The 14,267-nt window shown below is 50.9% G+C and overlaps 1 protein-coding gene across 1 annotated transcript; it reads right to left on the reverse strand.

The window, feature by feature from the left end:
* Window positions 1-1,278: 1,278 nt before the first annotated feature.
* OCM2 (oncomodulin 2) lies at window positions 1,279-4,160 on the reverse strand. The gene is made up of 4 exons (XM_040989929.1): window positions 4,100-4,160; window positions 3,364-3,496; window positions 2,885-2,994; window positions 1,279-1,304 (listed from the first exon to the last, which is right to left on the reverse strand). Exons 1-4 carry the CDS (start codon window positions 4,158-4,160, stop codon window positions 1,279-1,281), a joined length of 330 nt encoding a protein of 109 aa, XP_040845863.1.
* Between the last annotated feature and the right edge of the window lie 10,107 nt (window positions 4,161-14,267).

Consider the following 14,267-nt stretch of genomic DNA (forward strand, 5'->3'; position numbering starts at 1 on the left):
TGCCCTTTGCCCTGATTGGTGTGCCTTGGTTATCTTTAAGCTGATTGGTCAGGTTTGACAGATAAGCGGGGGGGGGGGGGGCTTGGCGGGGGAGGGGCTGGAGCATAACGGAATTAACGGTCATAACGGTCACAACGGAAGATCGGAATAAAGCGCCTTGGAGACTCTCTCAAGTGTCGGGTGATTTCTTCTGCGGGACGGGAGGACCCCCGATATGGAGGAATCCCAGGTCATTGTGGGGGAGCTTGGGTTTTGGGTGAAAATCGAGAGTTTTAGACTTGGTTCCTAAGAAAATGCCTGTTTCTCCCCCCCCCCCCCCGAAGAGTTCAAAGTTCACAGGGTCAGCCAGGGTCAAACCTGAGTGAGAATGTCCTGCCTGAGCCACAGCCCAGTAGGTAACCGGACCCCTTGCCTCAAGTGAGATGACTTAGCGGTGTTGTGGACCAGCCAAGGAAGGGAAGGGGGCAGCAGAGGGGAGCGTGCGAGCAGCCAGGTGTCTCTGGGCAGGTGCTTGTTTGTGCAGCTGGGGATCCTGCCCATGGCCACAGCGTCACCCATGGACCATTCACAATGACCAACTGAGCCACTAACCTGCTATAGGCGCTTGCCTTGGCAGGGTCGGACCCTGGGATTTCCTCACGTGGTCCCCTGCCCGGACACTCCCTACCCCCGTAAGAAGGAGCTTCAGAGCGGGTCCGCTTGTGTGCTCCATGGGCACAGCAGCTCTTCCTCGGCTTTGTGGCTTGCTGCAGCTTCCCACTGTCTTCTTTCCTGTTTACTTTTGTGGCTGAAATCTCTTAGGACAATCAAATGCCCAGGGGTGGAAAATACATCAGCAAAATCCGAAGCTCTGCCTTCTAAGCGCTTCTGCATCTCAGCGTTGTGGTCAGATGACCTGTAGGAATGCTAGCCTGCAAGGCCACGTGTCTGTGACTTTCTGTTTTTCACGCCGCTTGCCCTGCTCCTTTACGCGCACGCTCAGGACGTGTGCGGTTTGCTCAGCCCCTGGGGTTGAGGAGGAGTGGGCAACCAACTCCCAATGTCCCCCTGCCTTGCTGAGGATAAATTAAAACACACCCACACAGACGCAGCGACGAGAAGTGTGTCTTTATTGGGTTAAGGCGGTGTCTTCTTACCTCACTAGATCGGGGAGCACACTGCACAAGGTTTTTGGGGGAGACAGTGAATAGGTTGGGGGTAGGAGGGGGCGTGGAGGCCTCCAAGCTGGCGTCCCTTTCTCTCCTTTCGCCGCAGACCCAGCCAAAGCCCGTGAGGCTCTTAAGAGTGCACCATTTCCTGGAATTCTAGAACACACAAGATGAGAACAGGGTCAAGGTGATGGCTCGGTCTTCAGGAGAGCTCAGAGGAGGGAGAGAAGAGGAAGCAGAAGCCAGCTCACTGCCATGGCCTCTGTGCAGGGGACCAACGAGTGTCCCGGCCGGCAGGTGCACACGGCCCACGCCATCGTCTCTCTGTGTAACCTTAATAGCTCCTTGGCTAGCACTTACGGACCCAATCACTTCTCTCGGACAATGAACACATCCTATGTAATTGCATAGCAAAGTTGGGAAAATTAGCCTTCCGACTGGGCGACTGAAGACAGTCATGGGAGATTGTCTTCCCAGTCCTCTGGCACTGCGTTGCGCTTCGTGGAACATGCAGTGTGGAAGGGGGAGGGCAGTGTGAGGGAGGGGGAGGGCAGTGAGGAAGGGGGAGGGCAGTGAGGAAGGGGGAGGGCAGTGAGGAAGGGGGAGGGCAGTGAGGGAGGGGGAGGGCAGTGGGGAAGGGGGAGGGCAGTGAGGGAGGGGGAGGGCGGTGGGGAAGGGGAGGGCAGTGAGGGAGGGGGAGGGCAGTGAGGGAGGGGGAGGGCAGTGAGGGAGGGGGAGGGCGGTGGGGAAGGGGAGGGCAGTGGGGGAGGGGGAGGGCAGTGGGGGAGGGGAGGGCAGTGGGGGAGGGGGAAGCTTTGAACTAATTTTCCTTTATTGAATCCTATCCCTACCCCCCCAAGACCTTCCAAAAAAAAAAAAGAAGGATAATGAAAATCAGAAGAACTGGGTGCTGTAGATTAAAGTTGAAAATGTGGTATTTGCTGTATGTTTTTTTGACAAGCCTTATCTATGGTGAAGCCTTTATGGTTATATTTAAGTAAGCCAACCCTCCCCGCCTGGATTATTTTTTCTGAGCTATCTAGAGAAGCTGCGTGCATGCCTATGTAGTAGAGAAGCATCATTTTGAGCAGGTTTTAAAGGGATCTCTGGTAGCACTTTAACAAGTCAACTTAGCACAGCCATATGCTCTCTTAAGCTGGCAGGCAAAAATTAGCTTAAAACTGTGCAAGCAGCCTGTCAAGATCAAGTGCAAATACTCCTCCAGCCACACAACTTCAAAGTGAAGTTCTGGCTCTGGCCGTCACAGTGGGAGTCCTTGGCTCCCTGCTTGCTGTCGGGTTAGGTCTACCTGAAGGGCTAACATCCCAGGCAGAGTTCCTCCTTAAACCCTTGGAAGCCAAGAGACCTTCCTGGCCACTCTGTGGGATGACACACCTTTGAGAATTCCAATCATTGCCTTATTCATTGGGCTCGAACCCCACTGGGGCACATCCCTTGCATTTCCTGGTGCATTAGCACATCTTAGGACCCACGACTGGCCAGGGATCTAGCCCAGTGCCTCGGTCAGGTGAAGGATGCATTTTAGTTTCCAGACTGCCTGCCTTGCTATGCGTCCTGGCATCAGCATGAGGCACCAGGTTGACATTCCATTTTACAGATTCAGCCGTTGAAGGAAGCATGGATTTTAGTCCTCAGCCTGTCTCATAGCCCAAGCCCTCCCTGGACATTCCTTGAGCCGCAGCATCTTTCTGTGCGAGGAACAAGTGGGGACATACCGTCCGCCCCGATTTTCCCGTCTCCGTCATTGTCTGCCGCGGCCATCAAGGACTTGGTTTCCGATTCGGTCAGCTCTCTAGCACCACTGTTGAACTTCTGGAGGAAAAACCTACCGGGCAATAAAGACAGGTGGGAATTTCTTGGAAGACCATGCACCTTGTTCTGTATCCTTCTTTCCTTTTTCTGAAGCATCTATCTTGGGCAAGGAAGGGTCAAGTTGTTAGCTAGCAAGAGTGTCCCTGGCTGCAGGGAGCCACATGGCTCCCTGGGTTTCTAATGGATTGGCCAAGGGAGACTCTGCACTGGACCGTTTTCAGTGCCCGAGTGTAGCATTTTGCATGGGTAGATGTTGATAGTCCAACAACTCGCATTCTGTGCTTTAATGAGGCTTGAGCCCACAAGTAATGCCCAGTTGTCCATTGAACTGGGATAACCGCTAACGCCGCCCCCCACTGCTCCTGCCCAGGCCAAGACTTACTTAAGTTCATCTTCTTCCACGTATCCGCTCTGGTCGTTGTCTATGAACCGGAAGATATCCTTTACCTGACTGGCTGACATCTTGGCAAGGCCTGACGTCTGAAAAAATCTTTGGGGTTCAAAAGTGTCTGGGTCTGTGGAATAGAGAGCATGTTACTCTGAGGCTCACCGGACCACTGTCTGCAGGAGGGGGCGGCGCTGCTGTAAACTGTGGCATTCAGGACACGTTAGGGTACTCCTGGGCCAGGAAGATGCTCAGCTGGCCCAAGGCACCGAGACAGGCAGGTGCAAATGTCCGCAACATCCTCTCTCGTCCCTTCTGCCCACCTTTCCCTCTCCACTGGGCTGTGTCCAACTCTTCGTCTCTCTCTCTCGCTCTGTGCCTCCCCAGTCTCCTTGGTGCCCTGTTTCCAAATTCCCAGATTCTTGCCCTTGTCGTCGGGAGTGGTGGGGATGGGGGTGTGGTGGTCGCAGTCGCTGGACTCAGAACAGGTGCACGCTCTCCCTCCATTTCTTGGATTCCCTTTGCTGACGTCTCATTTGTCTGAGCGCACGCTCACACCCTGCGTCAGCTCTAGTTCTCCAGTTCACAGCAGTTTGATATTGTCTGCACACCTGTCTCAGCACAGGTCACCCTGAGCTGCCGGTGGCTCGGCTGCAAAGGGGCTGGCGAGAGGAAGCCACAGGAGCACCCCACTTGTCTGTCTCCCCCACTCCCGTCCCCTGCCTAAGCCTACCTTGGCATTCCTGCAGGGCGGCCGCGATGTCCTCAGCACTCAGCACGTCTGTGATGCTCATGGTACCCCCGACCTCACAGGAGAGATGAGATGAGATGAGACAAGGAGGGGAGCAGGCACAGGGAGTGGGGCAGTGTGCGCAGGGTGTGTGCACCTGTCGCAGCTGCTCAAACTGCAGCAATGCCTACAACTTTCAGATCATGAGAATCCATCTGGCTATGCAATGAAGGGACGTGACCAAGAGTCCCCACAAGGACCAGGCTCTGAGACCGCAGCCCCTTTGTCTCAGCATCCTCTGCCGAATGTACCCCAGAGATGCAATAAAATAAGACGACCTAAAGAGAGATCTGATTCCATGTTCTTAGAAACCATATGTATATTTCCATCCTCAATTGCTTACATGGCTATGGTACAAAGACAACAGCATTTCCCCGCAACCAGCCAACAAACACAGTGTTGTTGTAAACTTCACACGGCCTGGCTGGCTACTCTGCAGGACAAGCCCAGCGACCAGGCAGCAGAATCCTTCCAGGGGCCACAGCCACAGAAAGGCCGGAGACCATCACGTACAAGGCCATTGTGGATACACAGAGAGGGAGAAGTGTCGGGGGTCTGGCAAGCCCCCCAGAGACTCACCTTTTTAGGATCTCCTCCGAGATGAATACAGGAAAAAGAATCCAAAGAAAAAAAAGCAAAAACCGGGTGTGCTTTCACGACCTCATGGTTCTAACCTTATATAGGATTGAAAAAGTGATAGTTACAACTTCTTAAATTTCCTCCCCAAGGATCAAGTACAGGTAGCTCAGATGTCCAGCTTCACTAATTAAGTCTCTCTCTCTCTTTTTTTTCTATTTATGTCTCAAGGGAGCTTGGGTGGGAACGGCCGGTTTTCACAAACAAACCTCAACAAACTTTAATTAAGGTTTCAGCTCTGCAAACAAACCCCTTGGCAAGACATGGAAAAGATGCCAGCCAGAGCCCTGGTCAGGTGGCGTTTGAAACCAGACAAACATTAGGGGGTGGAGGCGAGGCTGTGCCCAGGGCAGAGGCTCCCCAGGGTGGGCGTGGCTGCACTGGCAGCAGGAGGCCAATCTCAAGGGGTGCCCGCTATGACACCGAGGATTAAGCTACCACCTGCTGCACCAGCATCCCATAGGGAGCAGGTCTGAGTCCTGCCTTCTCCACCTCTGTGAAGGCAGCAGAGGTTGGCCTGAAGTCCTTGGGCCCTGCCACCCAGGTGAGAGACCCAGATAAAGCTCCTGGCTGCGAGCTTAGCCTGGCTCCGCCCAGCCATTGCACTCATTGCTAGAATGAACCAGAAGATGAAAGATCCCCCCCTTTCTCTCTGTCTCCCCATAACTCTCTCACCTTGAGAAATACATCTTTTAAAAAGTAAGCCTGAATTAGATTTCTGACATTAAGTTGCCATAGAAACCAGCTGAGCCCTTTCTTGTCATGGAAATGGAAAAAGAAGTTTTTAATCTGCCCATCTGAATAAAAATAGCATATGGGTTAAAACAAGACCTTGTCCATGTTTGTGCTGTGTTCTCTGATGGAAAAGAAAGATAACAGAAAACAGCTGGATTCAACAAAGGCACCCAAGGTTATGGCTTGAAGTCCACTGTGCAGAAACGGGAGTCACAATGCTCATCCAGACGAAAGGACAGGTCCTGGGTGGTTCCACCAGCACGGTGAACAGAGACTTCGGCCATCGACAGAAAGAACAAACAGAGGGAGAGGGAGCTGGGAAGCTGTTGCTGATGGGGACAGAGTTTCAGCCTGGGAAGACACCGAAGTCCTGGGACTAGATGTTGGGGATGGCTGTGAATGTGCTTTACGATCACCGGGGCACACCCTTAAAAGTGGCTGAGTTAGGGGCCAGTGTCATGGTCTGGGAGGTTAGCCCAGCACCTGTGACATTGACATCCTGTATTGGAGCACCTGTTCATGTCCTGGCTGTTTTGCTTCCGGTCCAGCTCCCTGCTAATGCGCCTGGGAGGGTAGGGGAAGATGGCCCGAGGACTTGAGCCTCTGACACCCATGTGAGAGACCCGGATGGAGTTCCTGGCTCCTGGCTGCAGTCTGGCCCAACCTGTTGCAGTCGTATGGGGAGTAAACCAGCAGGTAGAAGAACAATCTCTGTGTGTGTAATTCTGTGTTTCAAGCACACTAGATAGTGACTGTGAGAGCATCTGTTATCCAGCTCCCCAGAGTTCCCTGGAAGGTCAAGGATCGTGTGCAGTGATCGTCTGGAGGCATCCCAGAGCCTCTGTGGGATTTCATTCCTGGAGAGGAATCCAGCTGGTGCATCCATGCACTCTCCATTGGAAGGCCCTTCCTGGGGCAGAAAGCGAGCATTCTGGGATCATGTAGCAATGTCTGCAGAGAGGAAGACCCCTGAGCGAGCATTCTGGGATCATGTAGCAATGTCTGCAGGAAGACCCCTGGCAGCTGCAGGGTAGGGAACTTGGTGAGCTGTGTTCTTTGGACTTTGCTTCTGCCAGTGGCCCCGGACCCTCCCACATTTGGGTTAATTCACTTTGTGGGAATATATCAGGTGCATTTCTATGTGTCTTTCTTCTACACAAGCTGGCTTTCATTAAAAAAAAAAAAAAGAAAGAAAGAAAAGTGTATTTCTCCCCAAAATACAGGATGCTGGAGACCCCATTTCCTGTGGCTTAGGCCTTGAGGGGAGGCAGATGGACACGGCGACTTGGGCACTGTCTGGAATAGCCCCTCTCTGTTCCCTGGGGTTCCTTGGGCAGGGCCCAGCCTGTGCCAACAGCAGGGCTGCAAGCCCTTAGGGCGCTGTGCCCCGAGGCGGGAAGTGACCTGCGCAACCAAAAGGACAATGTCACCGGATGCCCCATCACTTTTATCACTCTGTGTGTTTGCTTTTCCAGAGCTGTCACCACCCCCCTGAAGCTCAGCTCCTTGCTTGTGAGTCATTTCCACCCAAGAATGGAAGCTGCTAGAAGGTGGGACCTCGGGACACAACGGTGACCCAAAATAATCCTCTTTTCTTTACAAGCTCTCCAGCCTCAGGTGTTTCATTAGAGTAACAGAAAACAACCGATACCCCTGGCTCGCAGTTTTCCTCAACCGCGGGACAGGATGTGTCCCTGGTGAGCTGTGAGAGAGCTACGACCCCTGGGACCCAGTGCAAGGGGAAAGTGCAAGCCCCTTGCTTCAAAATGACTAAGGATTTCAACACCATGGCTGAACGAAGCATCACTTTGAGACCCATTGTGAATGAAGAACCCCAAAGACTGTTCACGGCACCTCCCAAGGACAGGCCCACTCAAGGACTCACTTGGCTCACGCCATGCATTCTTTAGTCATTGCGACAATGCTGTGACATGCAAGTCATCCTGTGACGGACTTCAAAAAACCCATGGAAAACAGATGGATAACCTCGTTTTGATGCAAAAATATTTTGAAATCCATGCTTTATGCAGGTCTTCCGAGAATTGGTGAAAAATGAGTATTATGAATATTCAAACTGCATGGATTTCTTTCTTTCTTTTTTGCCTCAAAAGAATTTCATTTTCAGGGGCTGGCTCAATGGCTCGATTGGCTAATCCTCTGCCTACAAGCACCAGTATCCCTTATGGGCACTAGGTACTCGTATCTCGGCTGCTCTACTTCCCATCCAGCTGCCTATTTGTGGCCTGAGAAAGCAGTAGGGGATGGCCCGACTGCTTTGGGTCCTGTGCCCATGTGGGAGACCCAGGAGAAGCTCCTGGCCTGCTCCTGAAGCTCAGATTGGCTTGGCACCACTAACCATTGCAGCTATTGGCAGGGGGGTGGTAAACCAGTGGATGGAAGATCTTTTTTTTTTTTTTATCTCTCCTTTCTTTAAATCTGCCTTTCTAAAAATAAATAGGTAAATAAATATTTTTTTTTAAAATCTTGGATCCCATTTGTAGTTCTTATAGTATTTTTCAACCCATATTTGTTAAGTGCCATACTTTGTGCTAGATGCTAATTTTTTTAATAGGGAAAATGTTTAAAATTCACTTATTTGAAAGGTAGAGTGACACACACACACATACACAAACACACACACACACACACACACACGAAGATCTCTTATCTGCTGGCTCACTTCCCCAATGCCTACAACAGGCAGGGCTGGCAGGCCAAAGCCAGGAGCCCCTGAATGACAAAGAAGCAATGGGTTTGAGAGTACAGCCGTGGGTGAACTGCAGACCCAGCAAGCAGAGACACCACTGCGGTGAATGAAGCTCCCCGGCTGTAGCTGGGTCACTGACGGCACAGGGTGGAAGGAAAAGAAATTATAGCAGAGCAGCTTCCTGGTGGTTTTTTTTTTTTTCTTGTCAGGATTTATTTATTTTATTTGAAAGTTGGAGTTACAGAGAAAGGAAGAGGGAGAGACAGAGAGCTTCCAACCACTGGTTCACTGCCTAGGTGGCCACAACACCCAGAGTCCAGCTGTTAACTGAGATTCCAAACCCTTCCACTTTGTAAGGAGGTAGGAATCTCGCCTTTGGTCTTTCTTGGGGTCTTGGGGTCACTGAAGTTATCTCCCGTACCCTGAAACCATGCCACCATGTGACCCTCCCACTAACCCAGTTTCTCAGCTTTGACACCACTGATGTTTGGGCCAAATAATCCTTTGTTGTGGGGTGCTGTCCTTTGCCAGGCGGCATGTTTAGAAATATCTACCTGCTAGGTACAAGTAAGCCTCCTTCCTAAGCGGGCTGGGAATCACATTTCTTTTGGTTCACCATGCATCACCACTTCACCATTCTGAGTCTTTGCTTACGTTGTTCCAAGACACTTGCACACACATGTCCCATAAGACAATATCCAAACAGTTCACACTTGCTGGTCTTCAGTCTCATGAGTGATCAGAAAAGTGCACGTCGGAGCCACCAAGACGCACACACACACACACACACACACACACACACACACACACCTGCCCATACACACACTCCAAGCGGGATGCCTAAAACCCAACACACCGAATTCCAGGGGTTACCAAGAATATCAAGCAAAGTAGACCTCTCAGGTTCTGCCAGTGATGGTGCAAATGAACAGAATCCCTTGGGGAAACAGCTAGAAATTGGTTCCTGAAGTTGAACACAGGGAGAATCAACAGACTTAGTCCTGCATCAACACCTACCAGCAAGGTAAGTGCAACTGCAACAAGAGGCAGGTGTAAGATCTTCACAGAGATCTTCTTCGTGATGGCCCATTTTATGTTGCCCCAATTAGAAACTACTCGACAGGGGCTGGGGTGGCTACACAGAGAGGCACCCGACAACATCTGTGAGGGCTGGATAGTGGAGCTGGTTAGATGGAACTAAGCTTTAATGCCCATTGACATGTATGAGAGCTGAATGGAATGTGGGACAGCCTGGACTACTGCTACACATATTGGCAAACCAGGGTAGGGGGCGGTCCTGGTGGGGGTTATTGTGGGTTGCTCCAACTAGGCTGCAGCTCCCACTGGTTTATGTGAGGGCCAACTGTGTGCTGGGCAGAACCAGGCTGGACTGCAACACCCATTGGTTCCAGTGGAAGACAGGTCTGGAAACAGATCCGACCCAGAAATTGCCACCACCAGCTGATCAGGGCCATGGACTGTGCTGGGCCCTGTACTTGCAAGTACATACAAGAATCAGGTCTGGGAACACCTCAGACAAAGTTTCTTTGGGGATCTCCCCAATCAAACTGCTGGACTGGAACCCTAACCAAGAAAAGACAGAAGACAGAACAAGTCAATCAACCACCTCAGCTATATGTTGGCAGCAAAATACTGGGCATATGGAGACTCTATGACGGACTATGTCAATCAGTGGATTCTGCAGCGACCTCATCGTGCTTGGAGTGGCAAGATTGGCAACGATTCAGAACTGGGGAACTATCAAAACCACTTGAGCAAGATCCTCGGAGAATGCCCCACATCAGGAACCTGGGGTGGGCAGGAGACTGGGTGGAGCTTCTCCCTTAAAATCCCCCTTTACTTCAGATGCATGAAGGAAACAATATGGAAATAATAGTCTTACCCACTTTCCTATAGCCCTTGAACCTTTTTACCCTAATTAATTATGTAAAGATTGTCAAAAGTATAATAAAAAATGGAAAAAGTAAAAAAAAACACACAAACTACTCGACTAAGCATCAATAGGAGGAATACACATGTTGTAGAATTGCAATGAAGATAAGCAAGCTGTGGCTACATGCATATACATGCACATATATACACACTTTTCATTGTAGTTCAGAAAGCATATTGTACCCCATTGCATGGGAGGTTATACTTTGAAATTCAGTTTATAGGGGCCAGGCCTTTGGAGCGGAGTTGGAGTTACCGCTTGGGATGCCTCCATCCCGTGAAGAGGACCTAGAGTCCCGACTCCTGCCTTTCTGATCCACCACCCTGCTGACGTGTACCCGAGGACGTGGGTACCTGCCACCCACGCAGGATACCTACATGGAGCTTCTGGCTTGCTGACTTCAACTTGGACCCGGCTCGGCTCTTGTAAGCATGTAGGGGAGTGAACCAGAGAGTGGAAGATGAAAACGAATAAAATTTTGTTAATATAGGGTCTTTTTAAAATATGTATTTTTTTTAACTTTTTTGTAAAGTCACATTTATAGAGAGAAGGAGAGATAGAAAAAAAGGTCTTCTATCTGATGTTTCTCTACCTAAGAGGTCACAACGGCCAGAGCTGAGCCAATATGAAACCAGGAGCCAGGAGTTTTTCTAGGTCTCCCACGCGGGTGCAGGGTCCCAAGGCTTTGGGCCATTCTAACTGCTTTCCCAGGACACAAGCAGGGAGCTGGATGGGAAGGTAGAGCAGCCACAGCACGAACTGGAGCTCATATGGGATCCTGGTGCATGCAAGACGAGGATTTAAGCCATTTGGCTATTGTGCTGGGCCCAAATTTATTTATTCTTACTGGAAAGGCAAATTTACAGAGAGAAGGAGAGAGAGAAAGATCTTCTATCTGTTGGTTCACTCCCCAAATGGCCACAGTGCTCAAAGCCTATATGACCCAGGATCCAGGAGCCTTTTCCGGGTCTCCCACACGGGTGCAGGGTCCCAGGGCTCTGGGCCATCCTCCACAGCTTTCCCATGCCACAAGCAGGGAGCTGGAAGGGAAGTGGAGCAGCTGGAACACAAACTGGTGCCCATATGGGCACTGTGAGACCAACTGTGAGACCTCAGCCACACACACACGTTTTTCTGGGGCTAGTGTTGTTGTGCAGTGAGTTAAGCCACCATCTGCAACTCCAGGGCATCCACACTGATGCTGCTTTGAGCTGTGGCTGCTCCACTTCCCATCCAGCTTGCTGCTATGTGCCTGGGAAAGCAGCAGAGGATAGTTTAAGAGCTTGGTCCCCATGTCCCATATGGCAGTTCCAGATGAGGCTCCTGGTTTTGGCTTGGTCCAGGTCCAATCCTTGTGATATTTGGGAAGCGAATCAGCAAATGGAAGATCTCTTTCTCGCTCCTCTATGTGTCTCTTTGCTTTTTGGGTCAATAAAATAGAATAAATCCTTTTAAAAAAATGTTTTCCTGGGCCCAGCACGGTGGCCTAGTGGCTAAAGTCCTTGGCTTGAATGCTCCGGGGTCCTATATGGGTGCAGGTTCTAATCCCGGAAGCCCCACTTCCCTTCCAGCTCCCTGCTTGTGGCCTGCAAAAGCAGTCGAGGACGGCCCAAAGCCTTGGGACCCTGCACCCATGTGGGAGACCCGCAAGAGGCTCCTGGCTCCTGGCTTCGGATCGGCATAGCATCGGCCGTTGCGCTCACTTGGGGAGTGAATCATCGGACGGAAGATCTTCCTCTCTGTCTCTCCTCCTCTCTGTATATCTGACTTTGTAATAAAAATAAGTAAATCTTAAGCAAATGAACAACTCCATCTTTGTGAGAAAGCTCACGTATCTCCTTCACCTACAGACACGTGTTTGCATTTCGCTTTCCATGAATGCATAAAACAGCTAAAGGATTTCAATCCCATCTTGACCCATTGATTTCAACATATAGTTCAATCCATTTTCCTAGACACATGGGCAGGTGTGGGGTCAGAGTAAACTTCAGCCTCAAAGTTTCCTGAAGCTAACTTTCTCCCTTTGCTAGAAGTGGTCAATATTTGGTTTTCAAAGTTGGCCTGGCCAGCCAAGGGAATGGTGAGATCTCAAAACTGACCTCCGGGGTCGATGGGCTCCATCCAGTTCAGGGACAACAGCTGCTCTCTCTCTCTCATTAGTCAAGGTCTCAGTTCTCCCCTGTGGTCCCAGGAGCCCACTCGGTCTCTCTTTTTGTGAGCAGTTACGACTGGTTACCAAAAGGCTCAACTCCTTTAAGAGGCAAAACCAGCGAGAAAAACTTCACAGTGTCCTGGTTTTTCTAAAAAGCATCCACAAAGAGCTCACCTCCAGGTGCTGAATAATTTAGCCTTTTGAGACAAGTTCTCATCAGAATAGGTCAAAACCATGAATAATTCAGGTGTGGGCAAAAGATGCGACTCAGTTGTGTCGTCCCGGGCCAAGACACACCTTCTGCACTCACAGAGGCTCAGGGTGACTGGATCGGGTGCCCGGGTGGTGCAAAAATGCCAAGTGTGGTCGGCGGGAATCCCAGGTCATGTCGAGTGGCCATGCCGCCACCAGGTCCATCTCTGGTCTCATGCAGGCCTAGAGCTGCCCGCCTGGAGCCCAGACCCCTAGGGGAACCCTGGTCCCTCCTCTTCCTTCGTCTGCAGTTCACTTTCCCACGTCTGTGCGTTGTCCTCCAGCTTTCTCATTCTCAGGGGATGCTGACCCCACTTCCTGTTCAACTGAGAAAACAGAAGCATCCGAAGAAAGACTTGCAAGGCTCCTGGGGAGCACGTGTCTGCTCCCAGTGCCCACGTCCACATGCTTGCCTGCCTGCCCTCCCTAGACAATGAACTACTCCGTCTGTACTCTCTACTCCTAAAGCCAGCTCCCCCACGTCTACACCGCCCCTTGTCTACACTGCGCCCACCCCTTCTTCCTCACTCAAGCATGGAACTGCGTCAACGCTTCACCCCACACTCATAGTATCAATTTTCATTTATTTTTAGTAAAATTCTCCCTTATCAGTGCACAAACATGCTGGGGTTGGTCCTATCTTTCCTTTTCCTACAAGATGTCATTTATTGGAAAGACAGACATACAGAGAGAAGGGGAGAAACAGAGCTTCCATCAGTTGCTTCACTAACTGAAAGGTTGCAGCAGCCAGGACTGGGCCAGGCAAAGCCAGGATCCTGGAAGTTGGCTATAGCCAGGACTGGGCCAGGCACAGCCAGAATCCCGGAAGTTGGCTGTAGCCAGGACTGGGCCAGGCAAAGCCAGGATGCCAGAAGTTGGCTATAGTCAGGACTGGGCCAGGCCAAAGCCAGGATCTGGGAACTCCATCCATGTCTCCCATGTGGGTGGCAGGGGCCCAAGCATTCAGGTGATCTGTTGCTTTCCCATAAGCAGGGAGTTGGATCAGAAATGGAACTGGGACTAGAACTGGTGCTCGTGTGGGATACCAGTGTTGCCAGTAGTGACTTAACCCACTGTGTCACAACAGCAGCCCTAGTTATATTACTACTTTAAAAATGTTTTTAAGGGCCCGGCTCAGTAGCCTAGTGGCTAAAGTCCTCACCTTGCATGCACCAGGATACCATATAGGCGCCGGTTCTAATCCCAGCAGCCCTGCTTCCCAACCAGCTCCCTCTTGTGGCCTGGGAAAGCCAGTGGAGGATGGCCCAAAGCCTTGGGACCCTGCACCTGTGTGGGAGACCTGCTTCAGGATCCTGGCTTCAGATCAATTCAGCACTAGCCATTGTGGCCACTTGGGGAGTAAATCAGCAGATGGAAGATTTTCTCTGTCCTCCTTTCTGTATATTTGAAAGGTTTTTAAAATTTTCATTAATGTGTTTTAAAGGCAGAGTTACAGAGAGAGAGAGAATCTTCCATCTGTTGGTTTATTCCTCAAATGGCCACAATGTCTGGAGCTGGGTTGTTCCAAAGCCAGGAGCTTCTTCCTAGTCTCCCATGTGGGTGCAGGAGCCCAAGCACTTGGGCCATGCTTTGCTGCTTTCCCAGATGAGTTAGTAGGGAGTTGGATCGGAAGCCAAGTAGCCTGGACTTGAACTGGTGCCTGTGTGGGTATTCA

Source organism: Ochotona curzoniae, unplaced genomic scaffold, assembly GCF_017591425.1.
Source record: "Ochotona curzoniae isolate NIBS_2020 unplaced genomic scaffold, NIBS_Ocur_1.0 contig_54, whole genome shotgun sequence".
NCBI classification, from domain to species: domain Eukaryota; kingdom Metazoa; phylum Chordata; class Mammalia; order Lagomorpha; family Ochotonidae; genus Ochotona; species Ochotona curzoniae.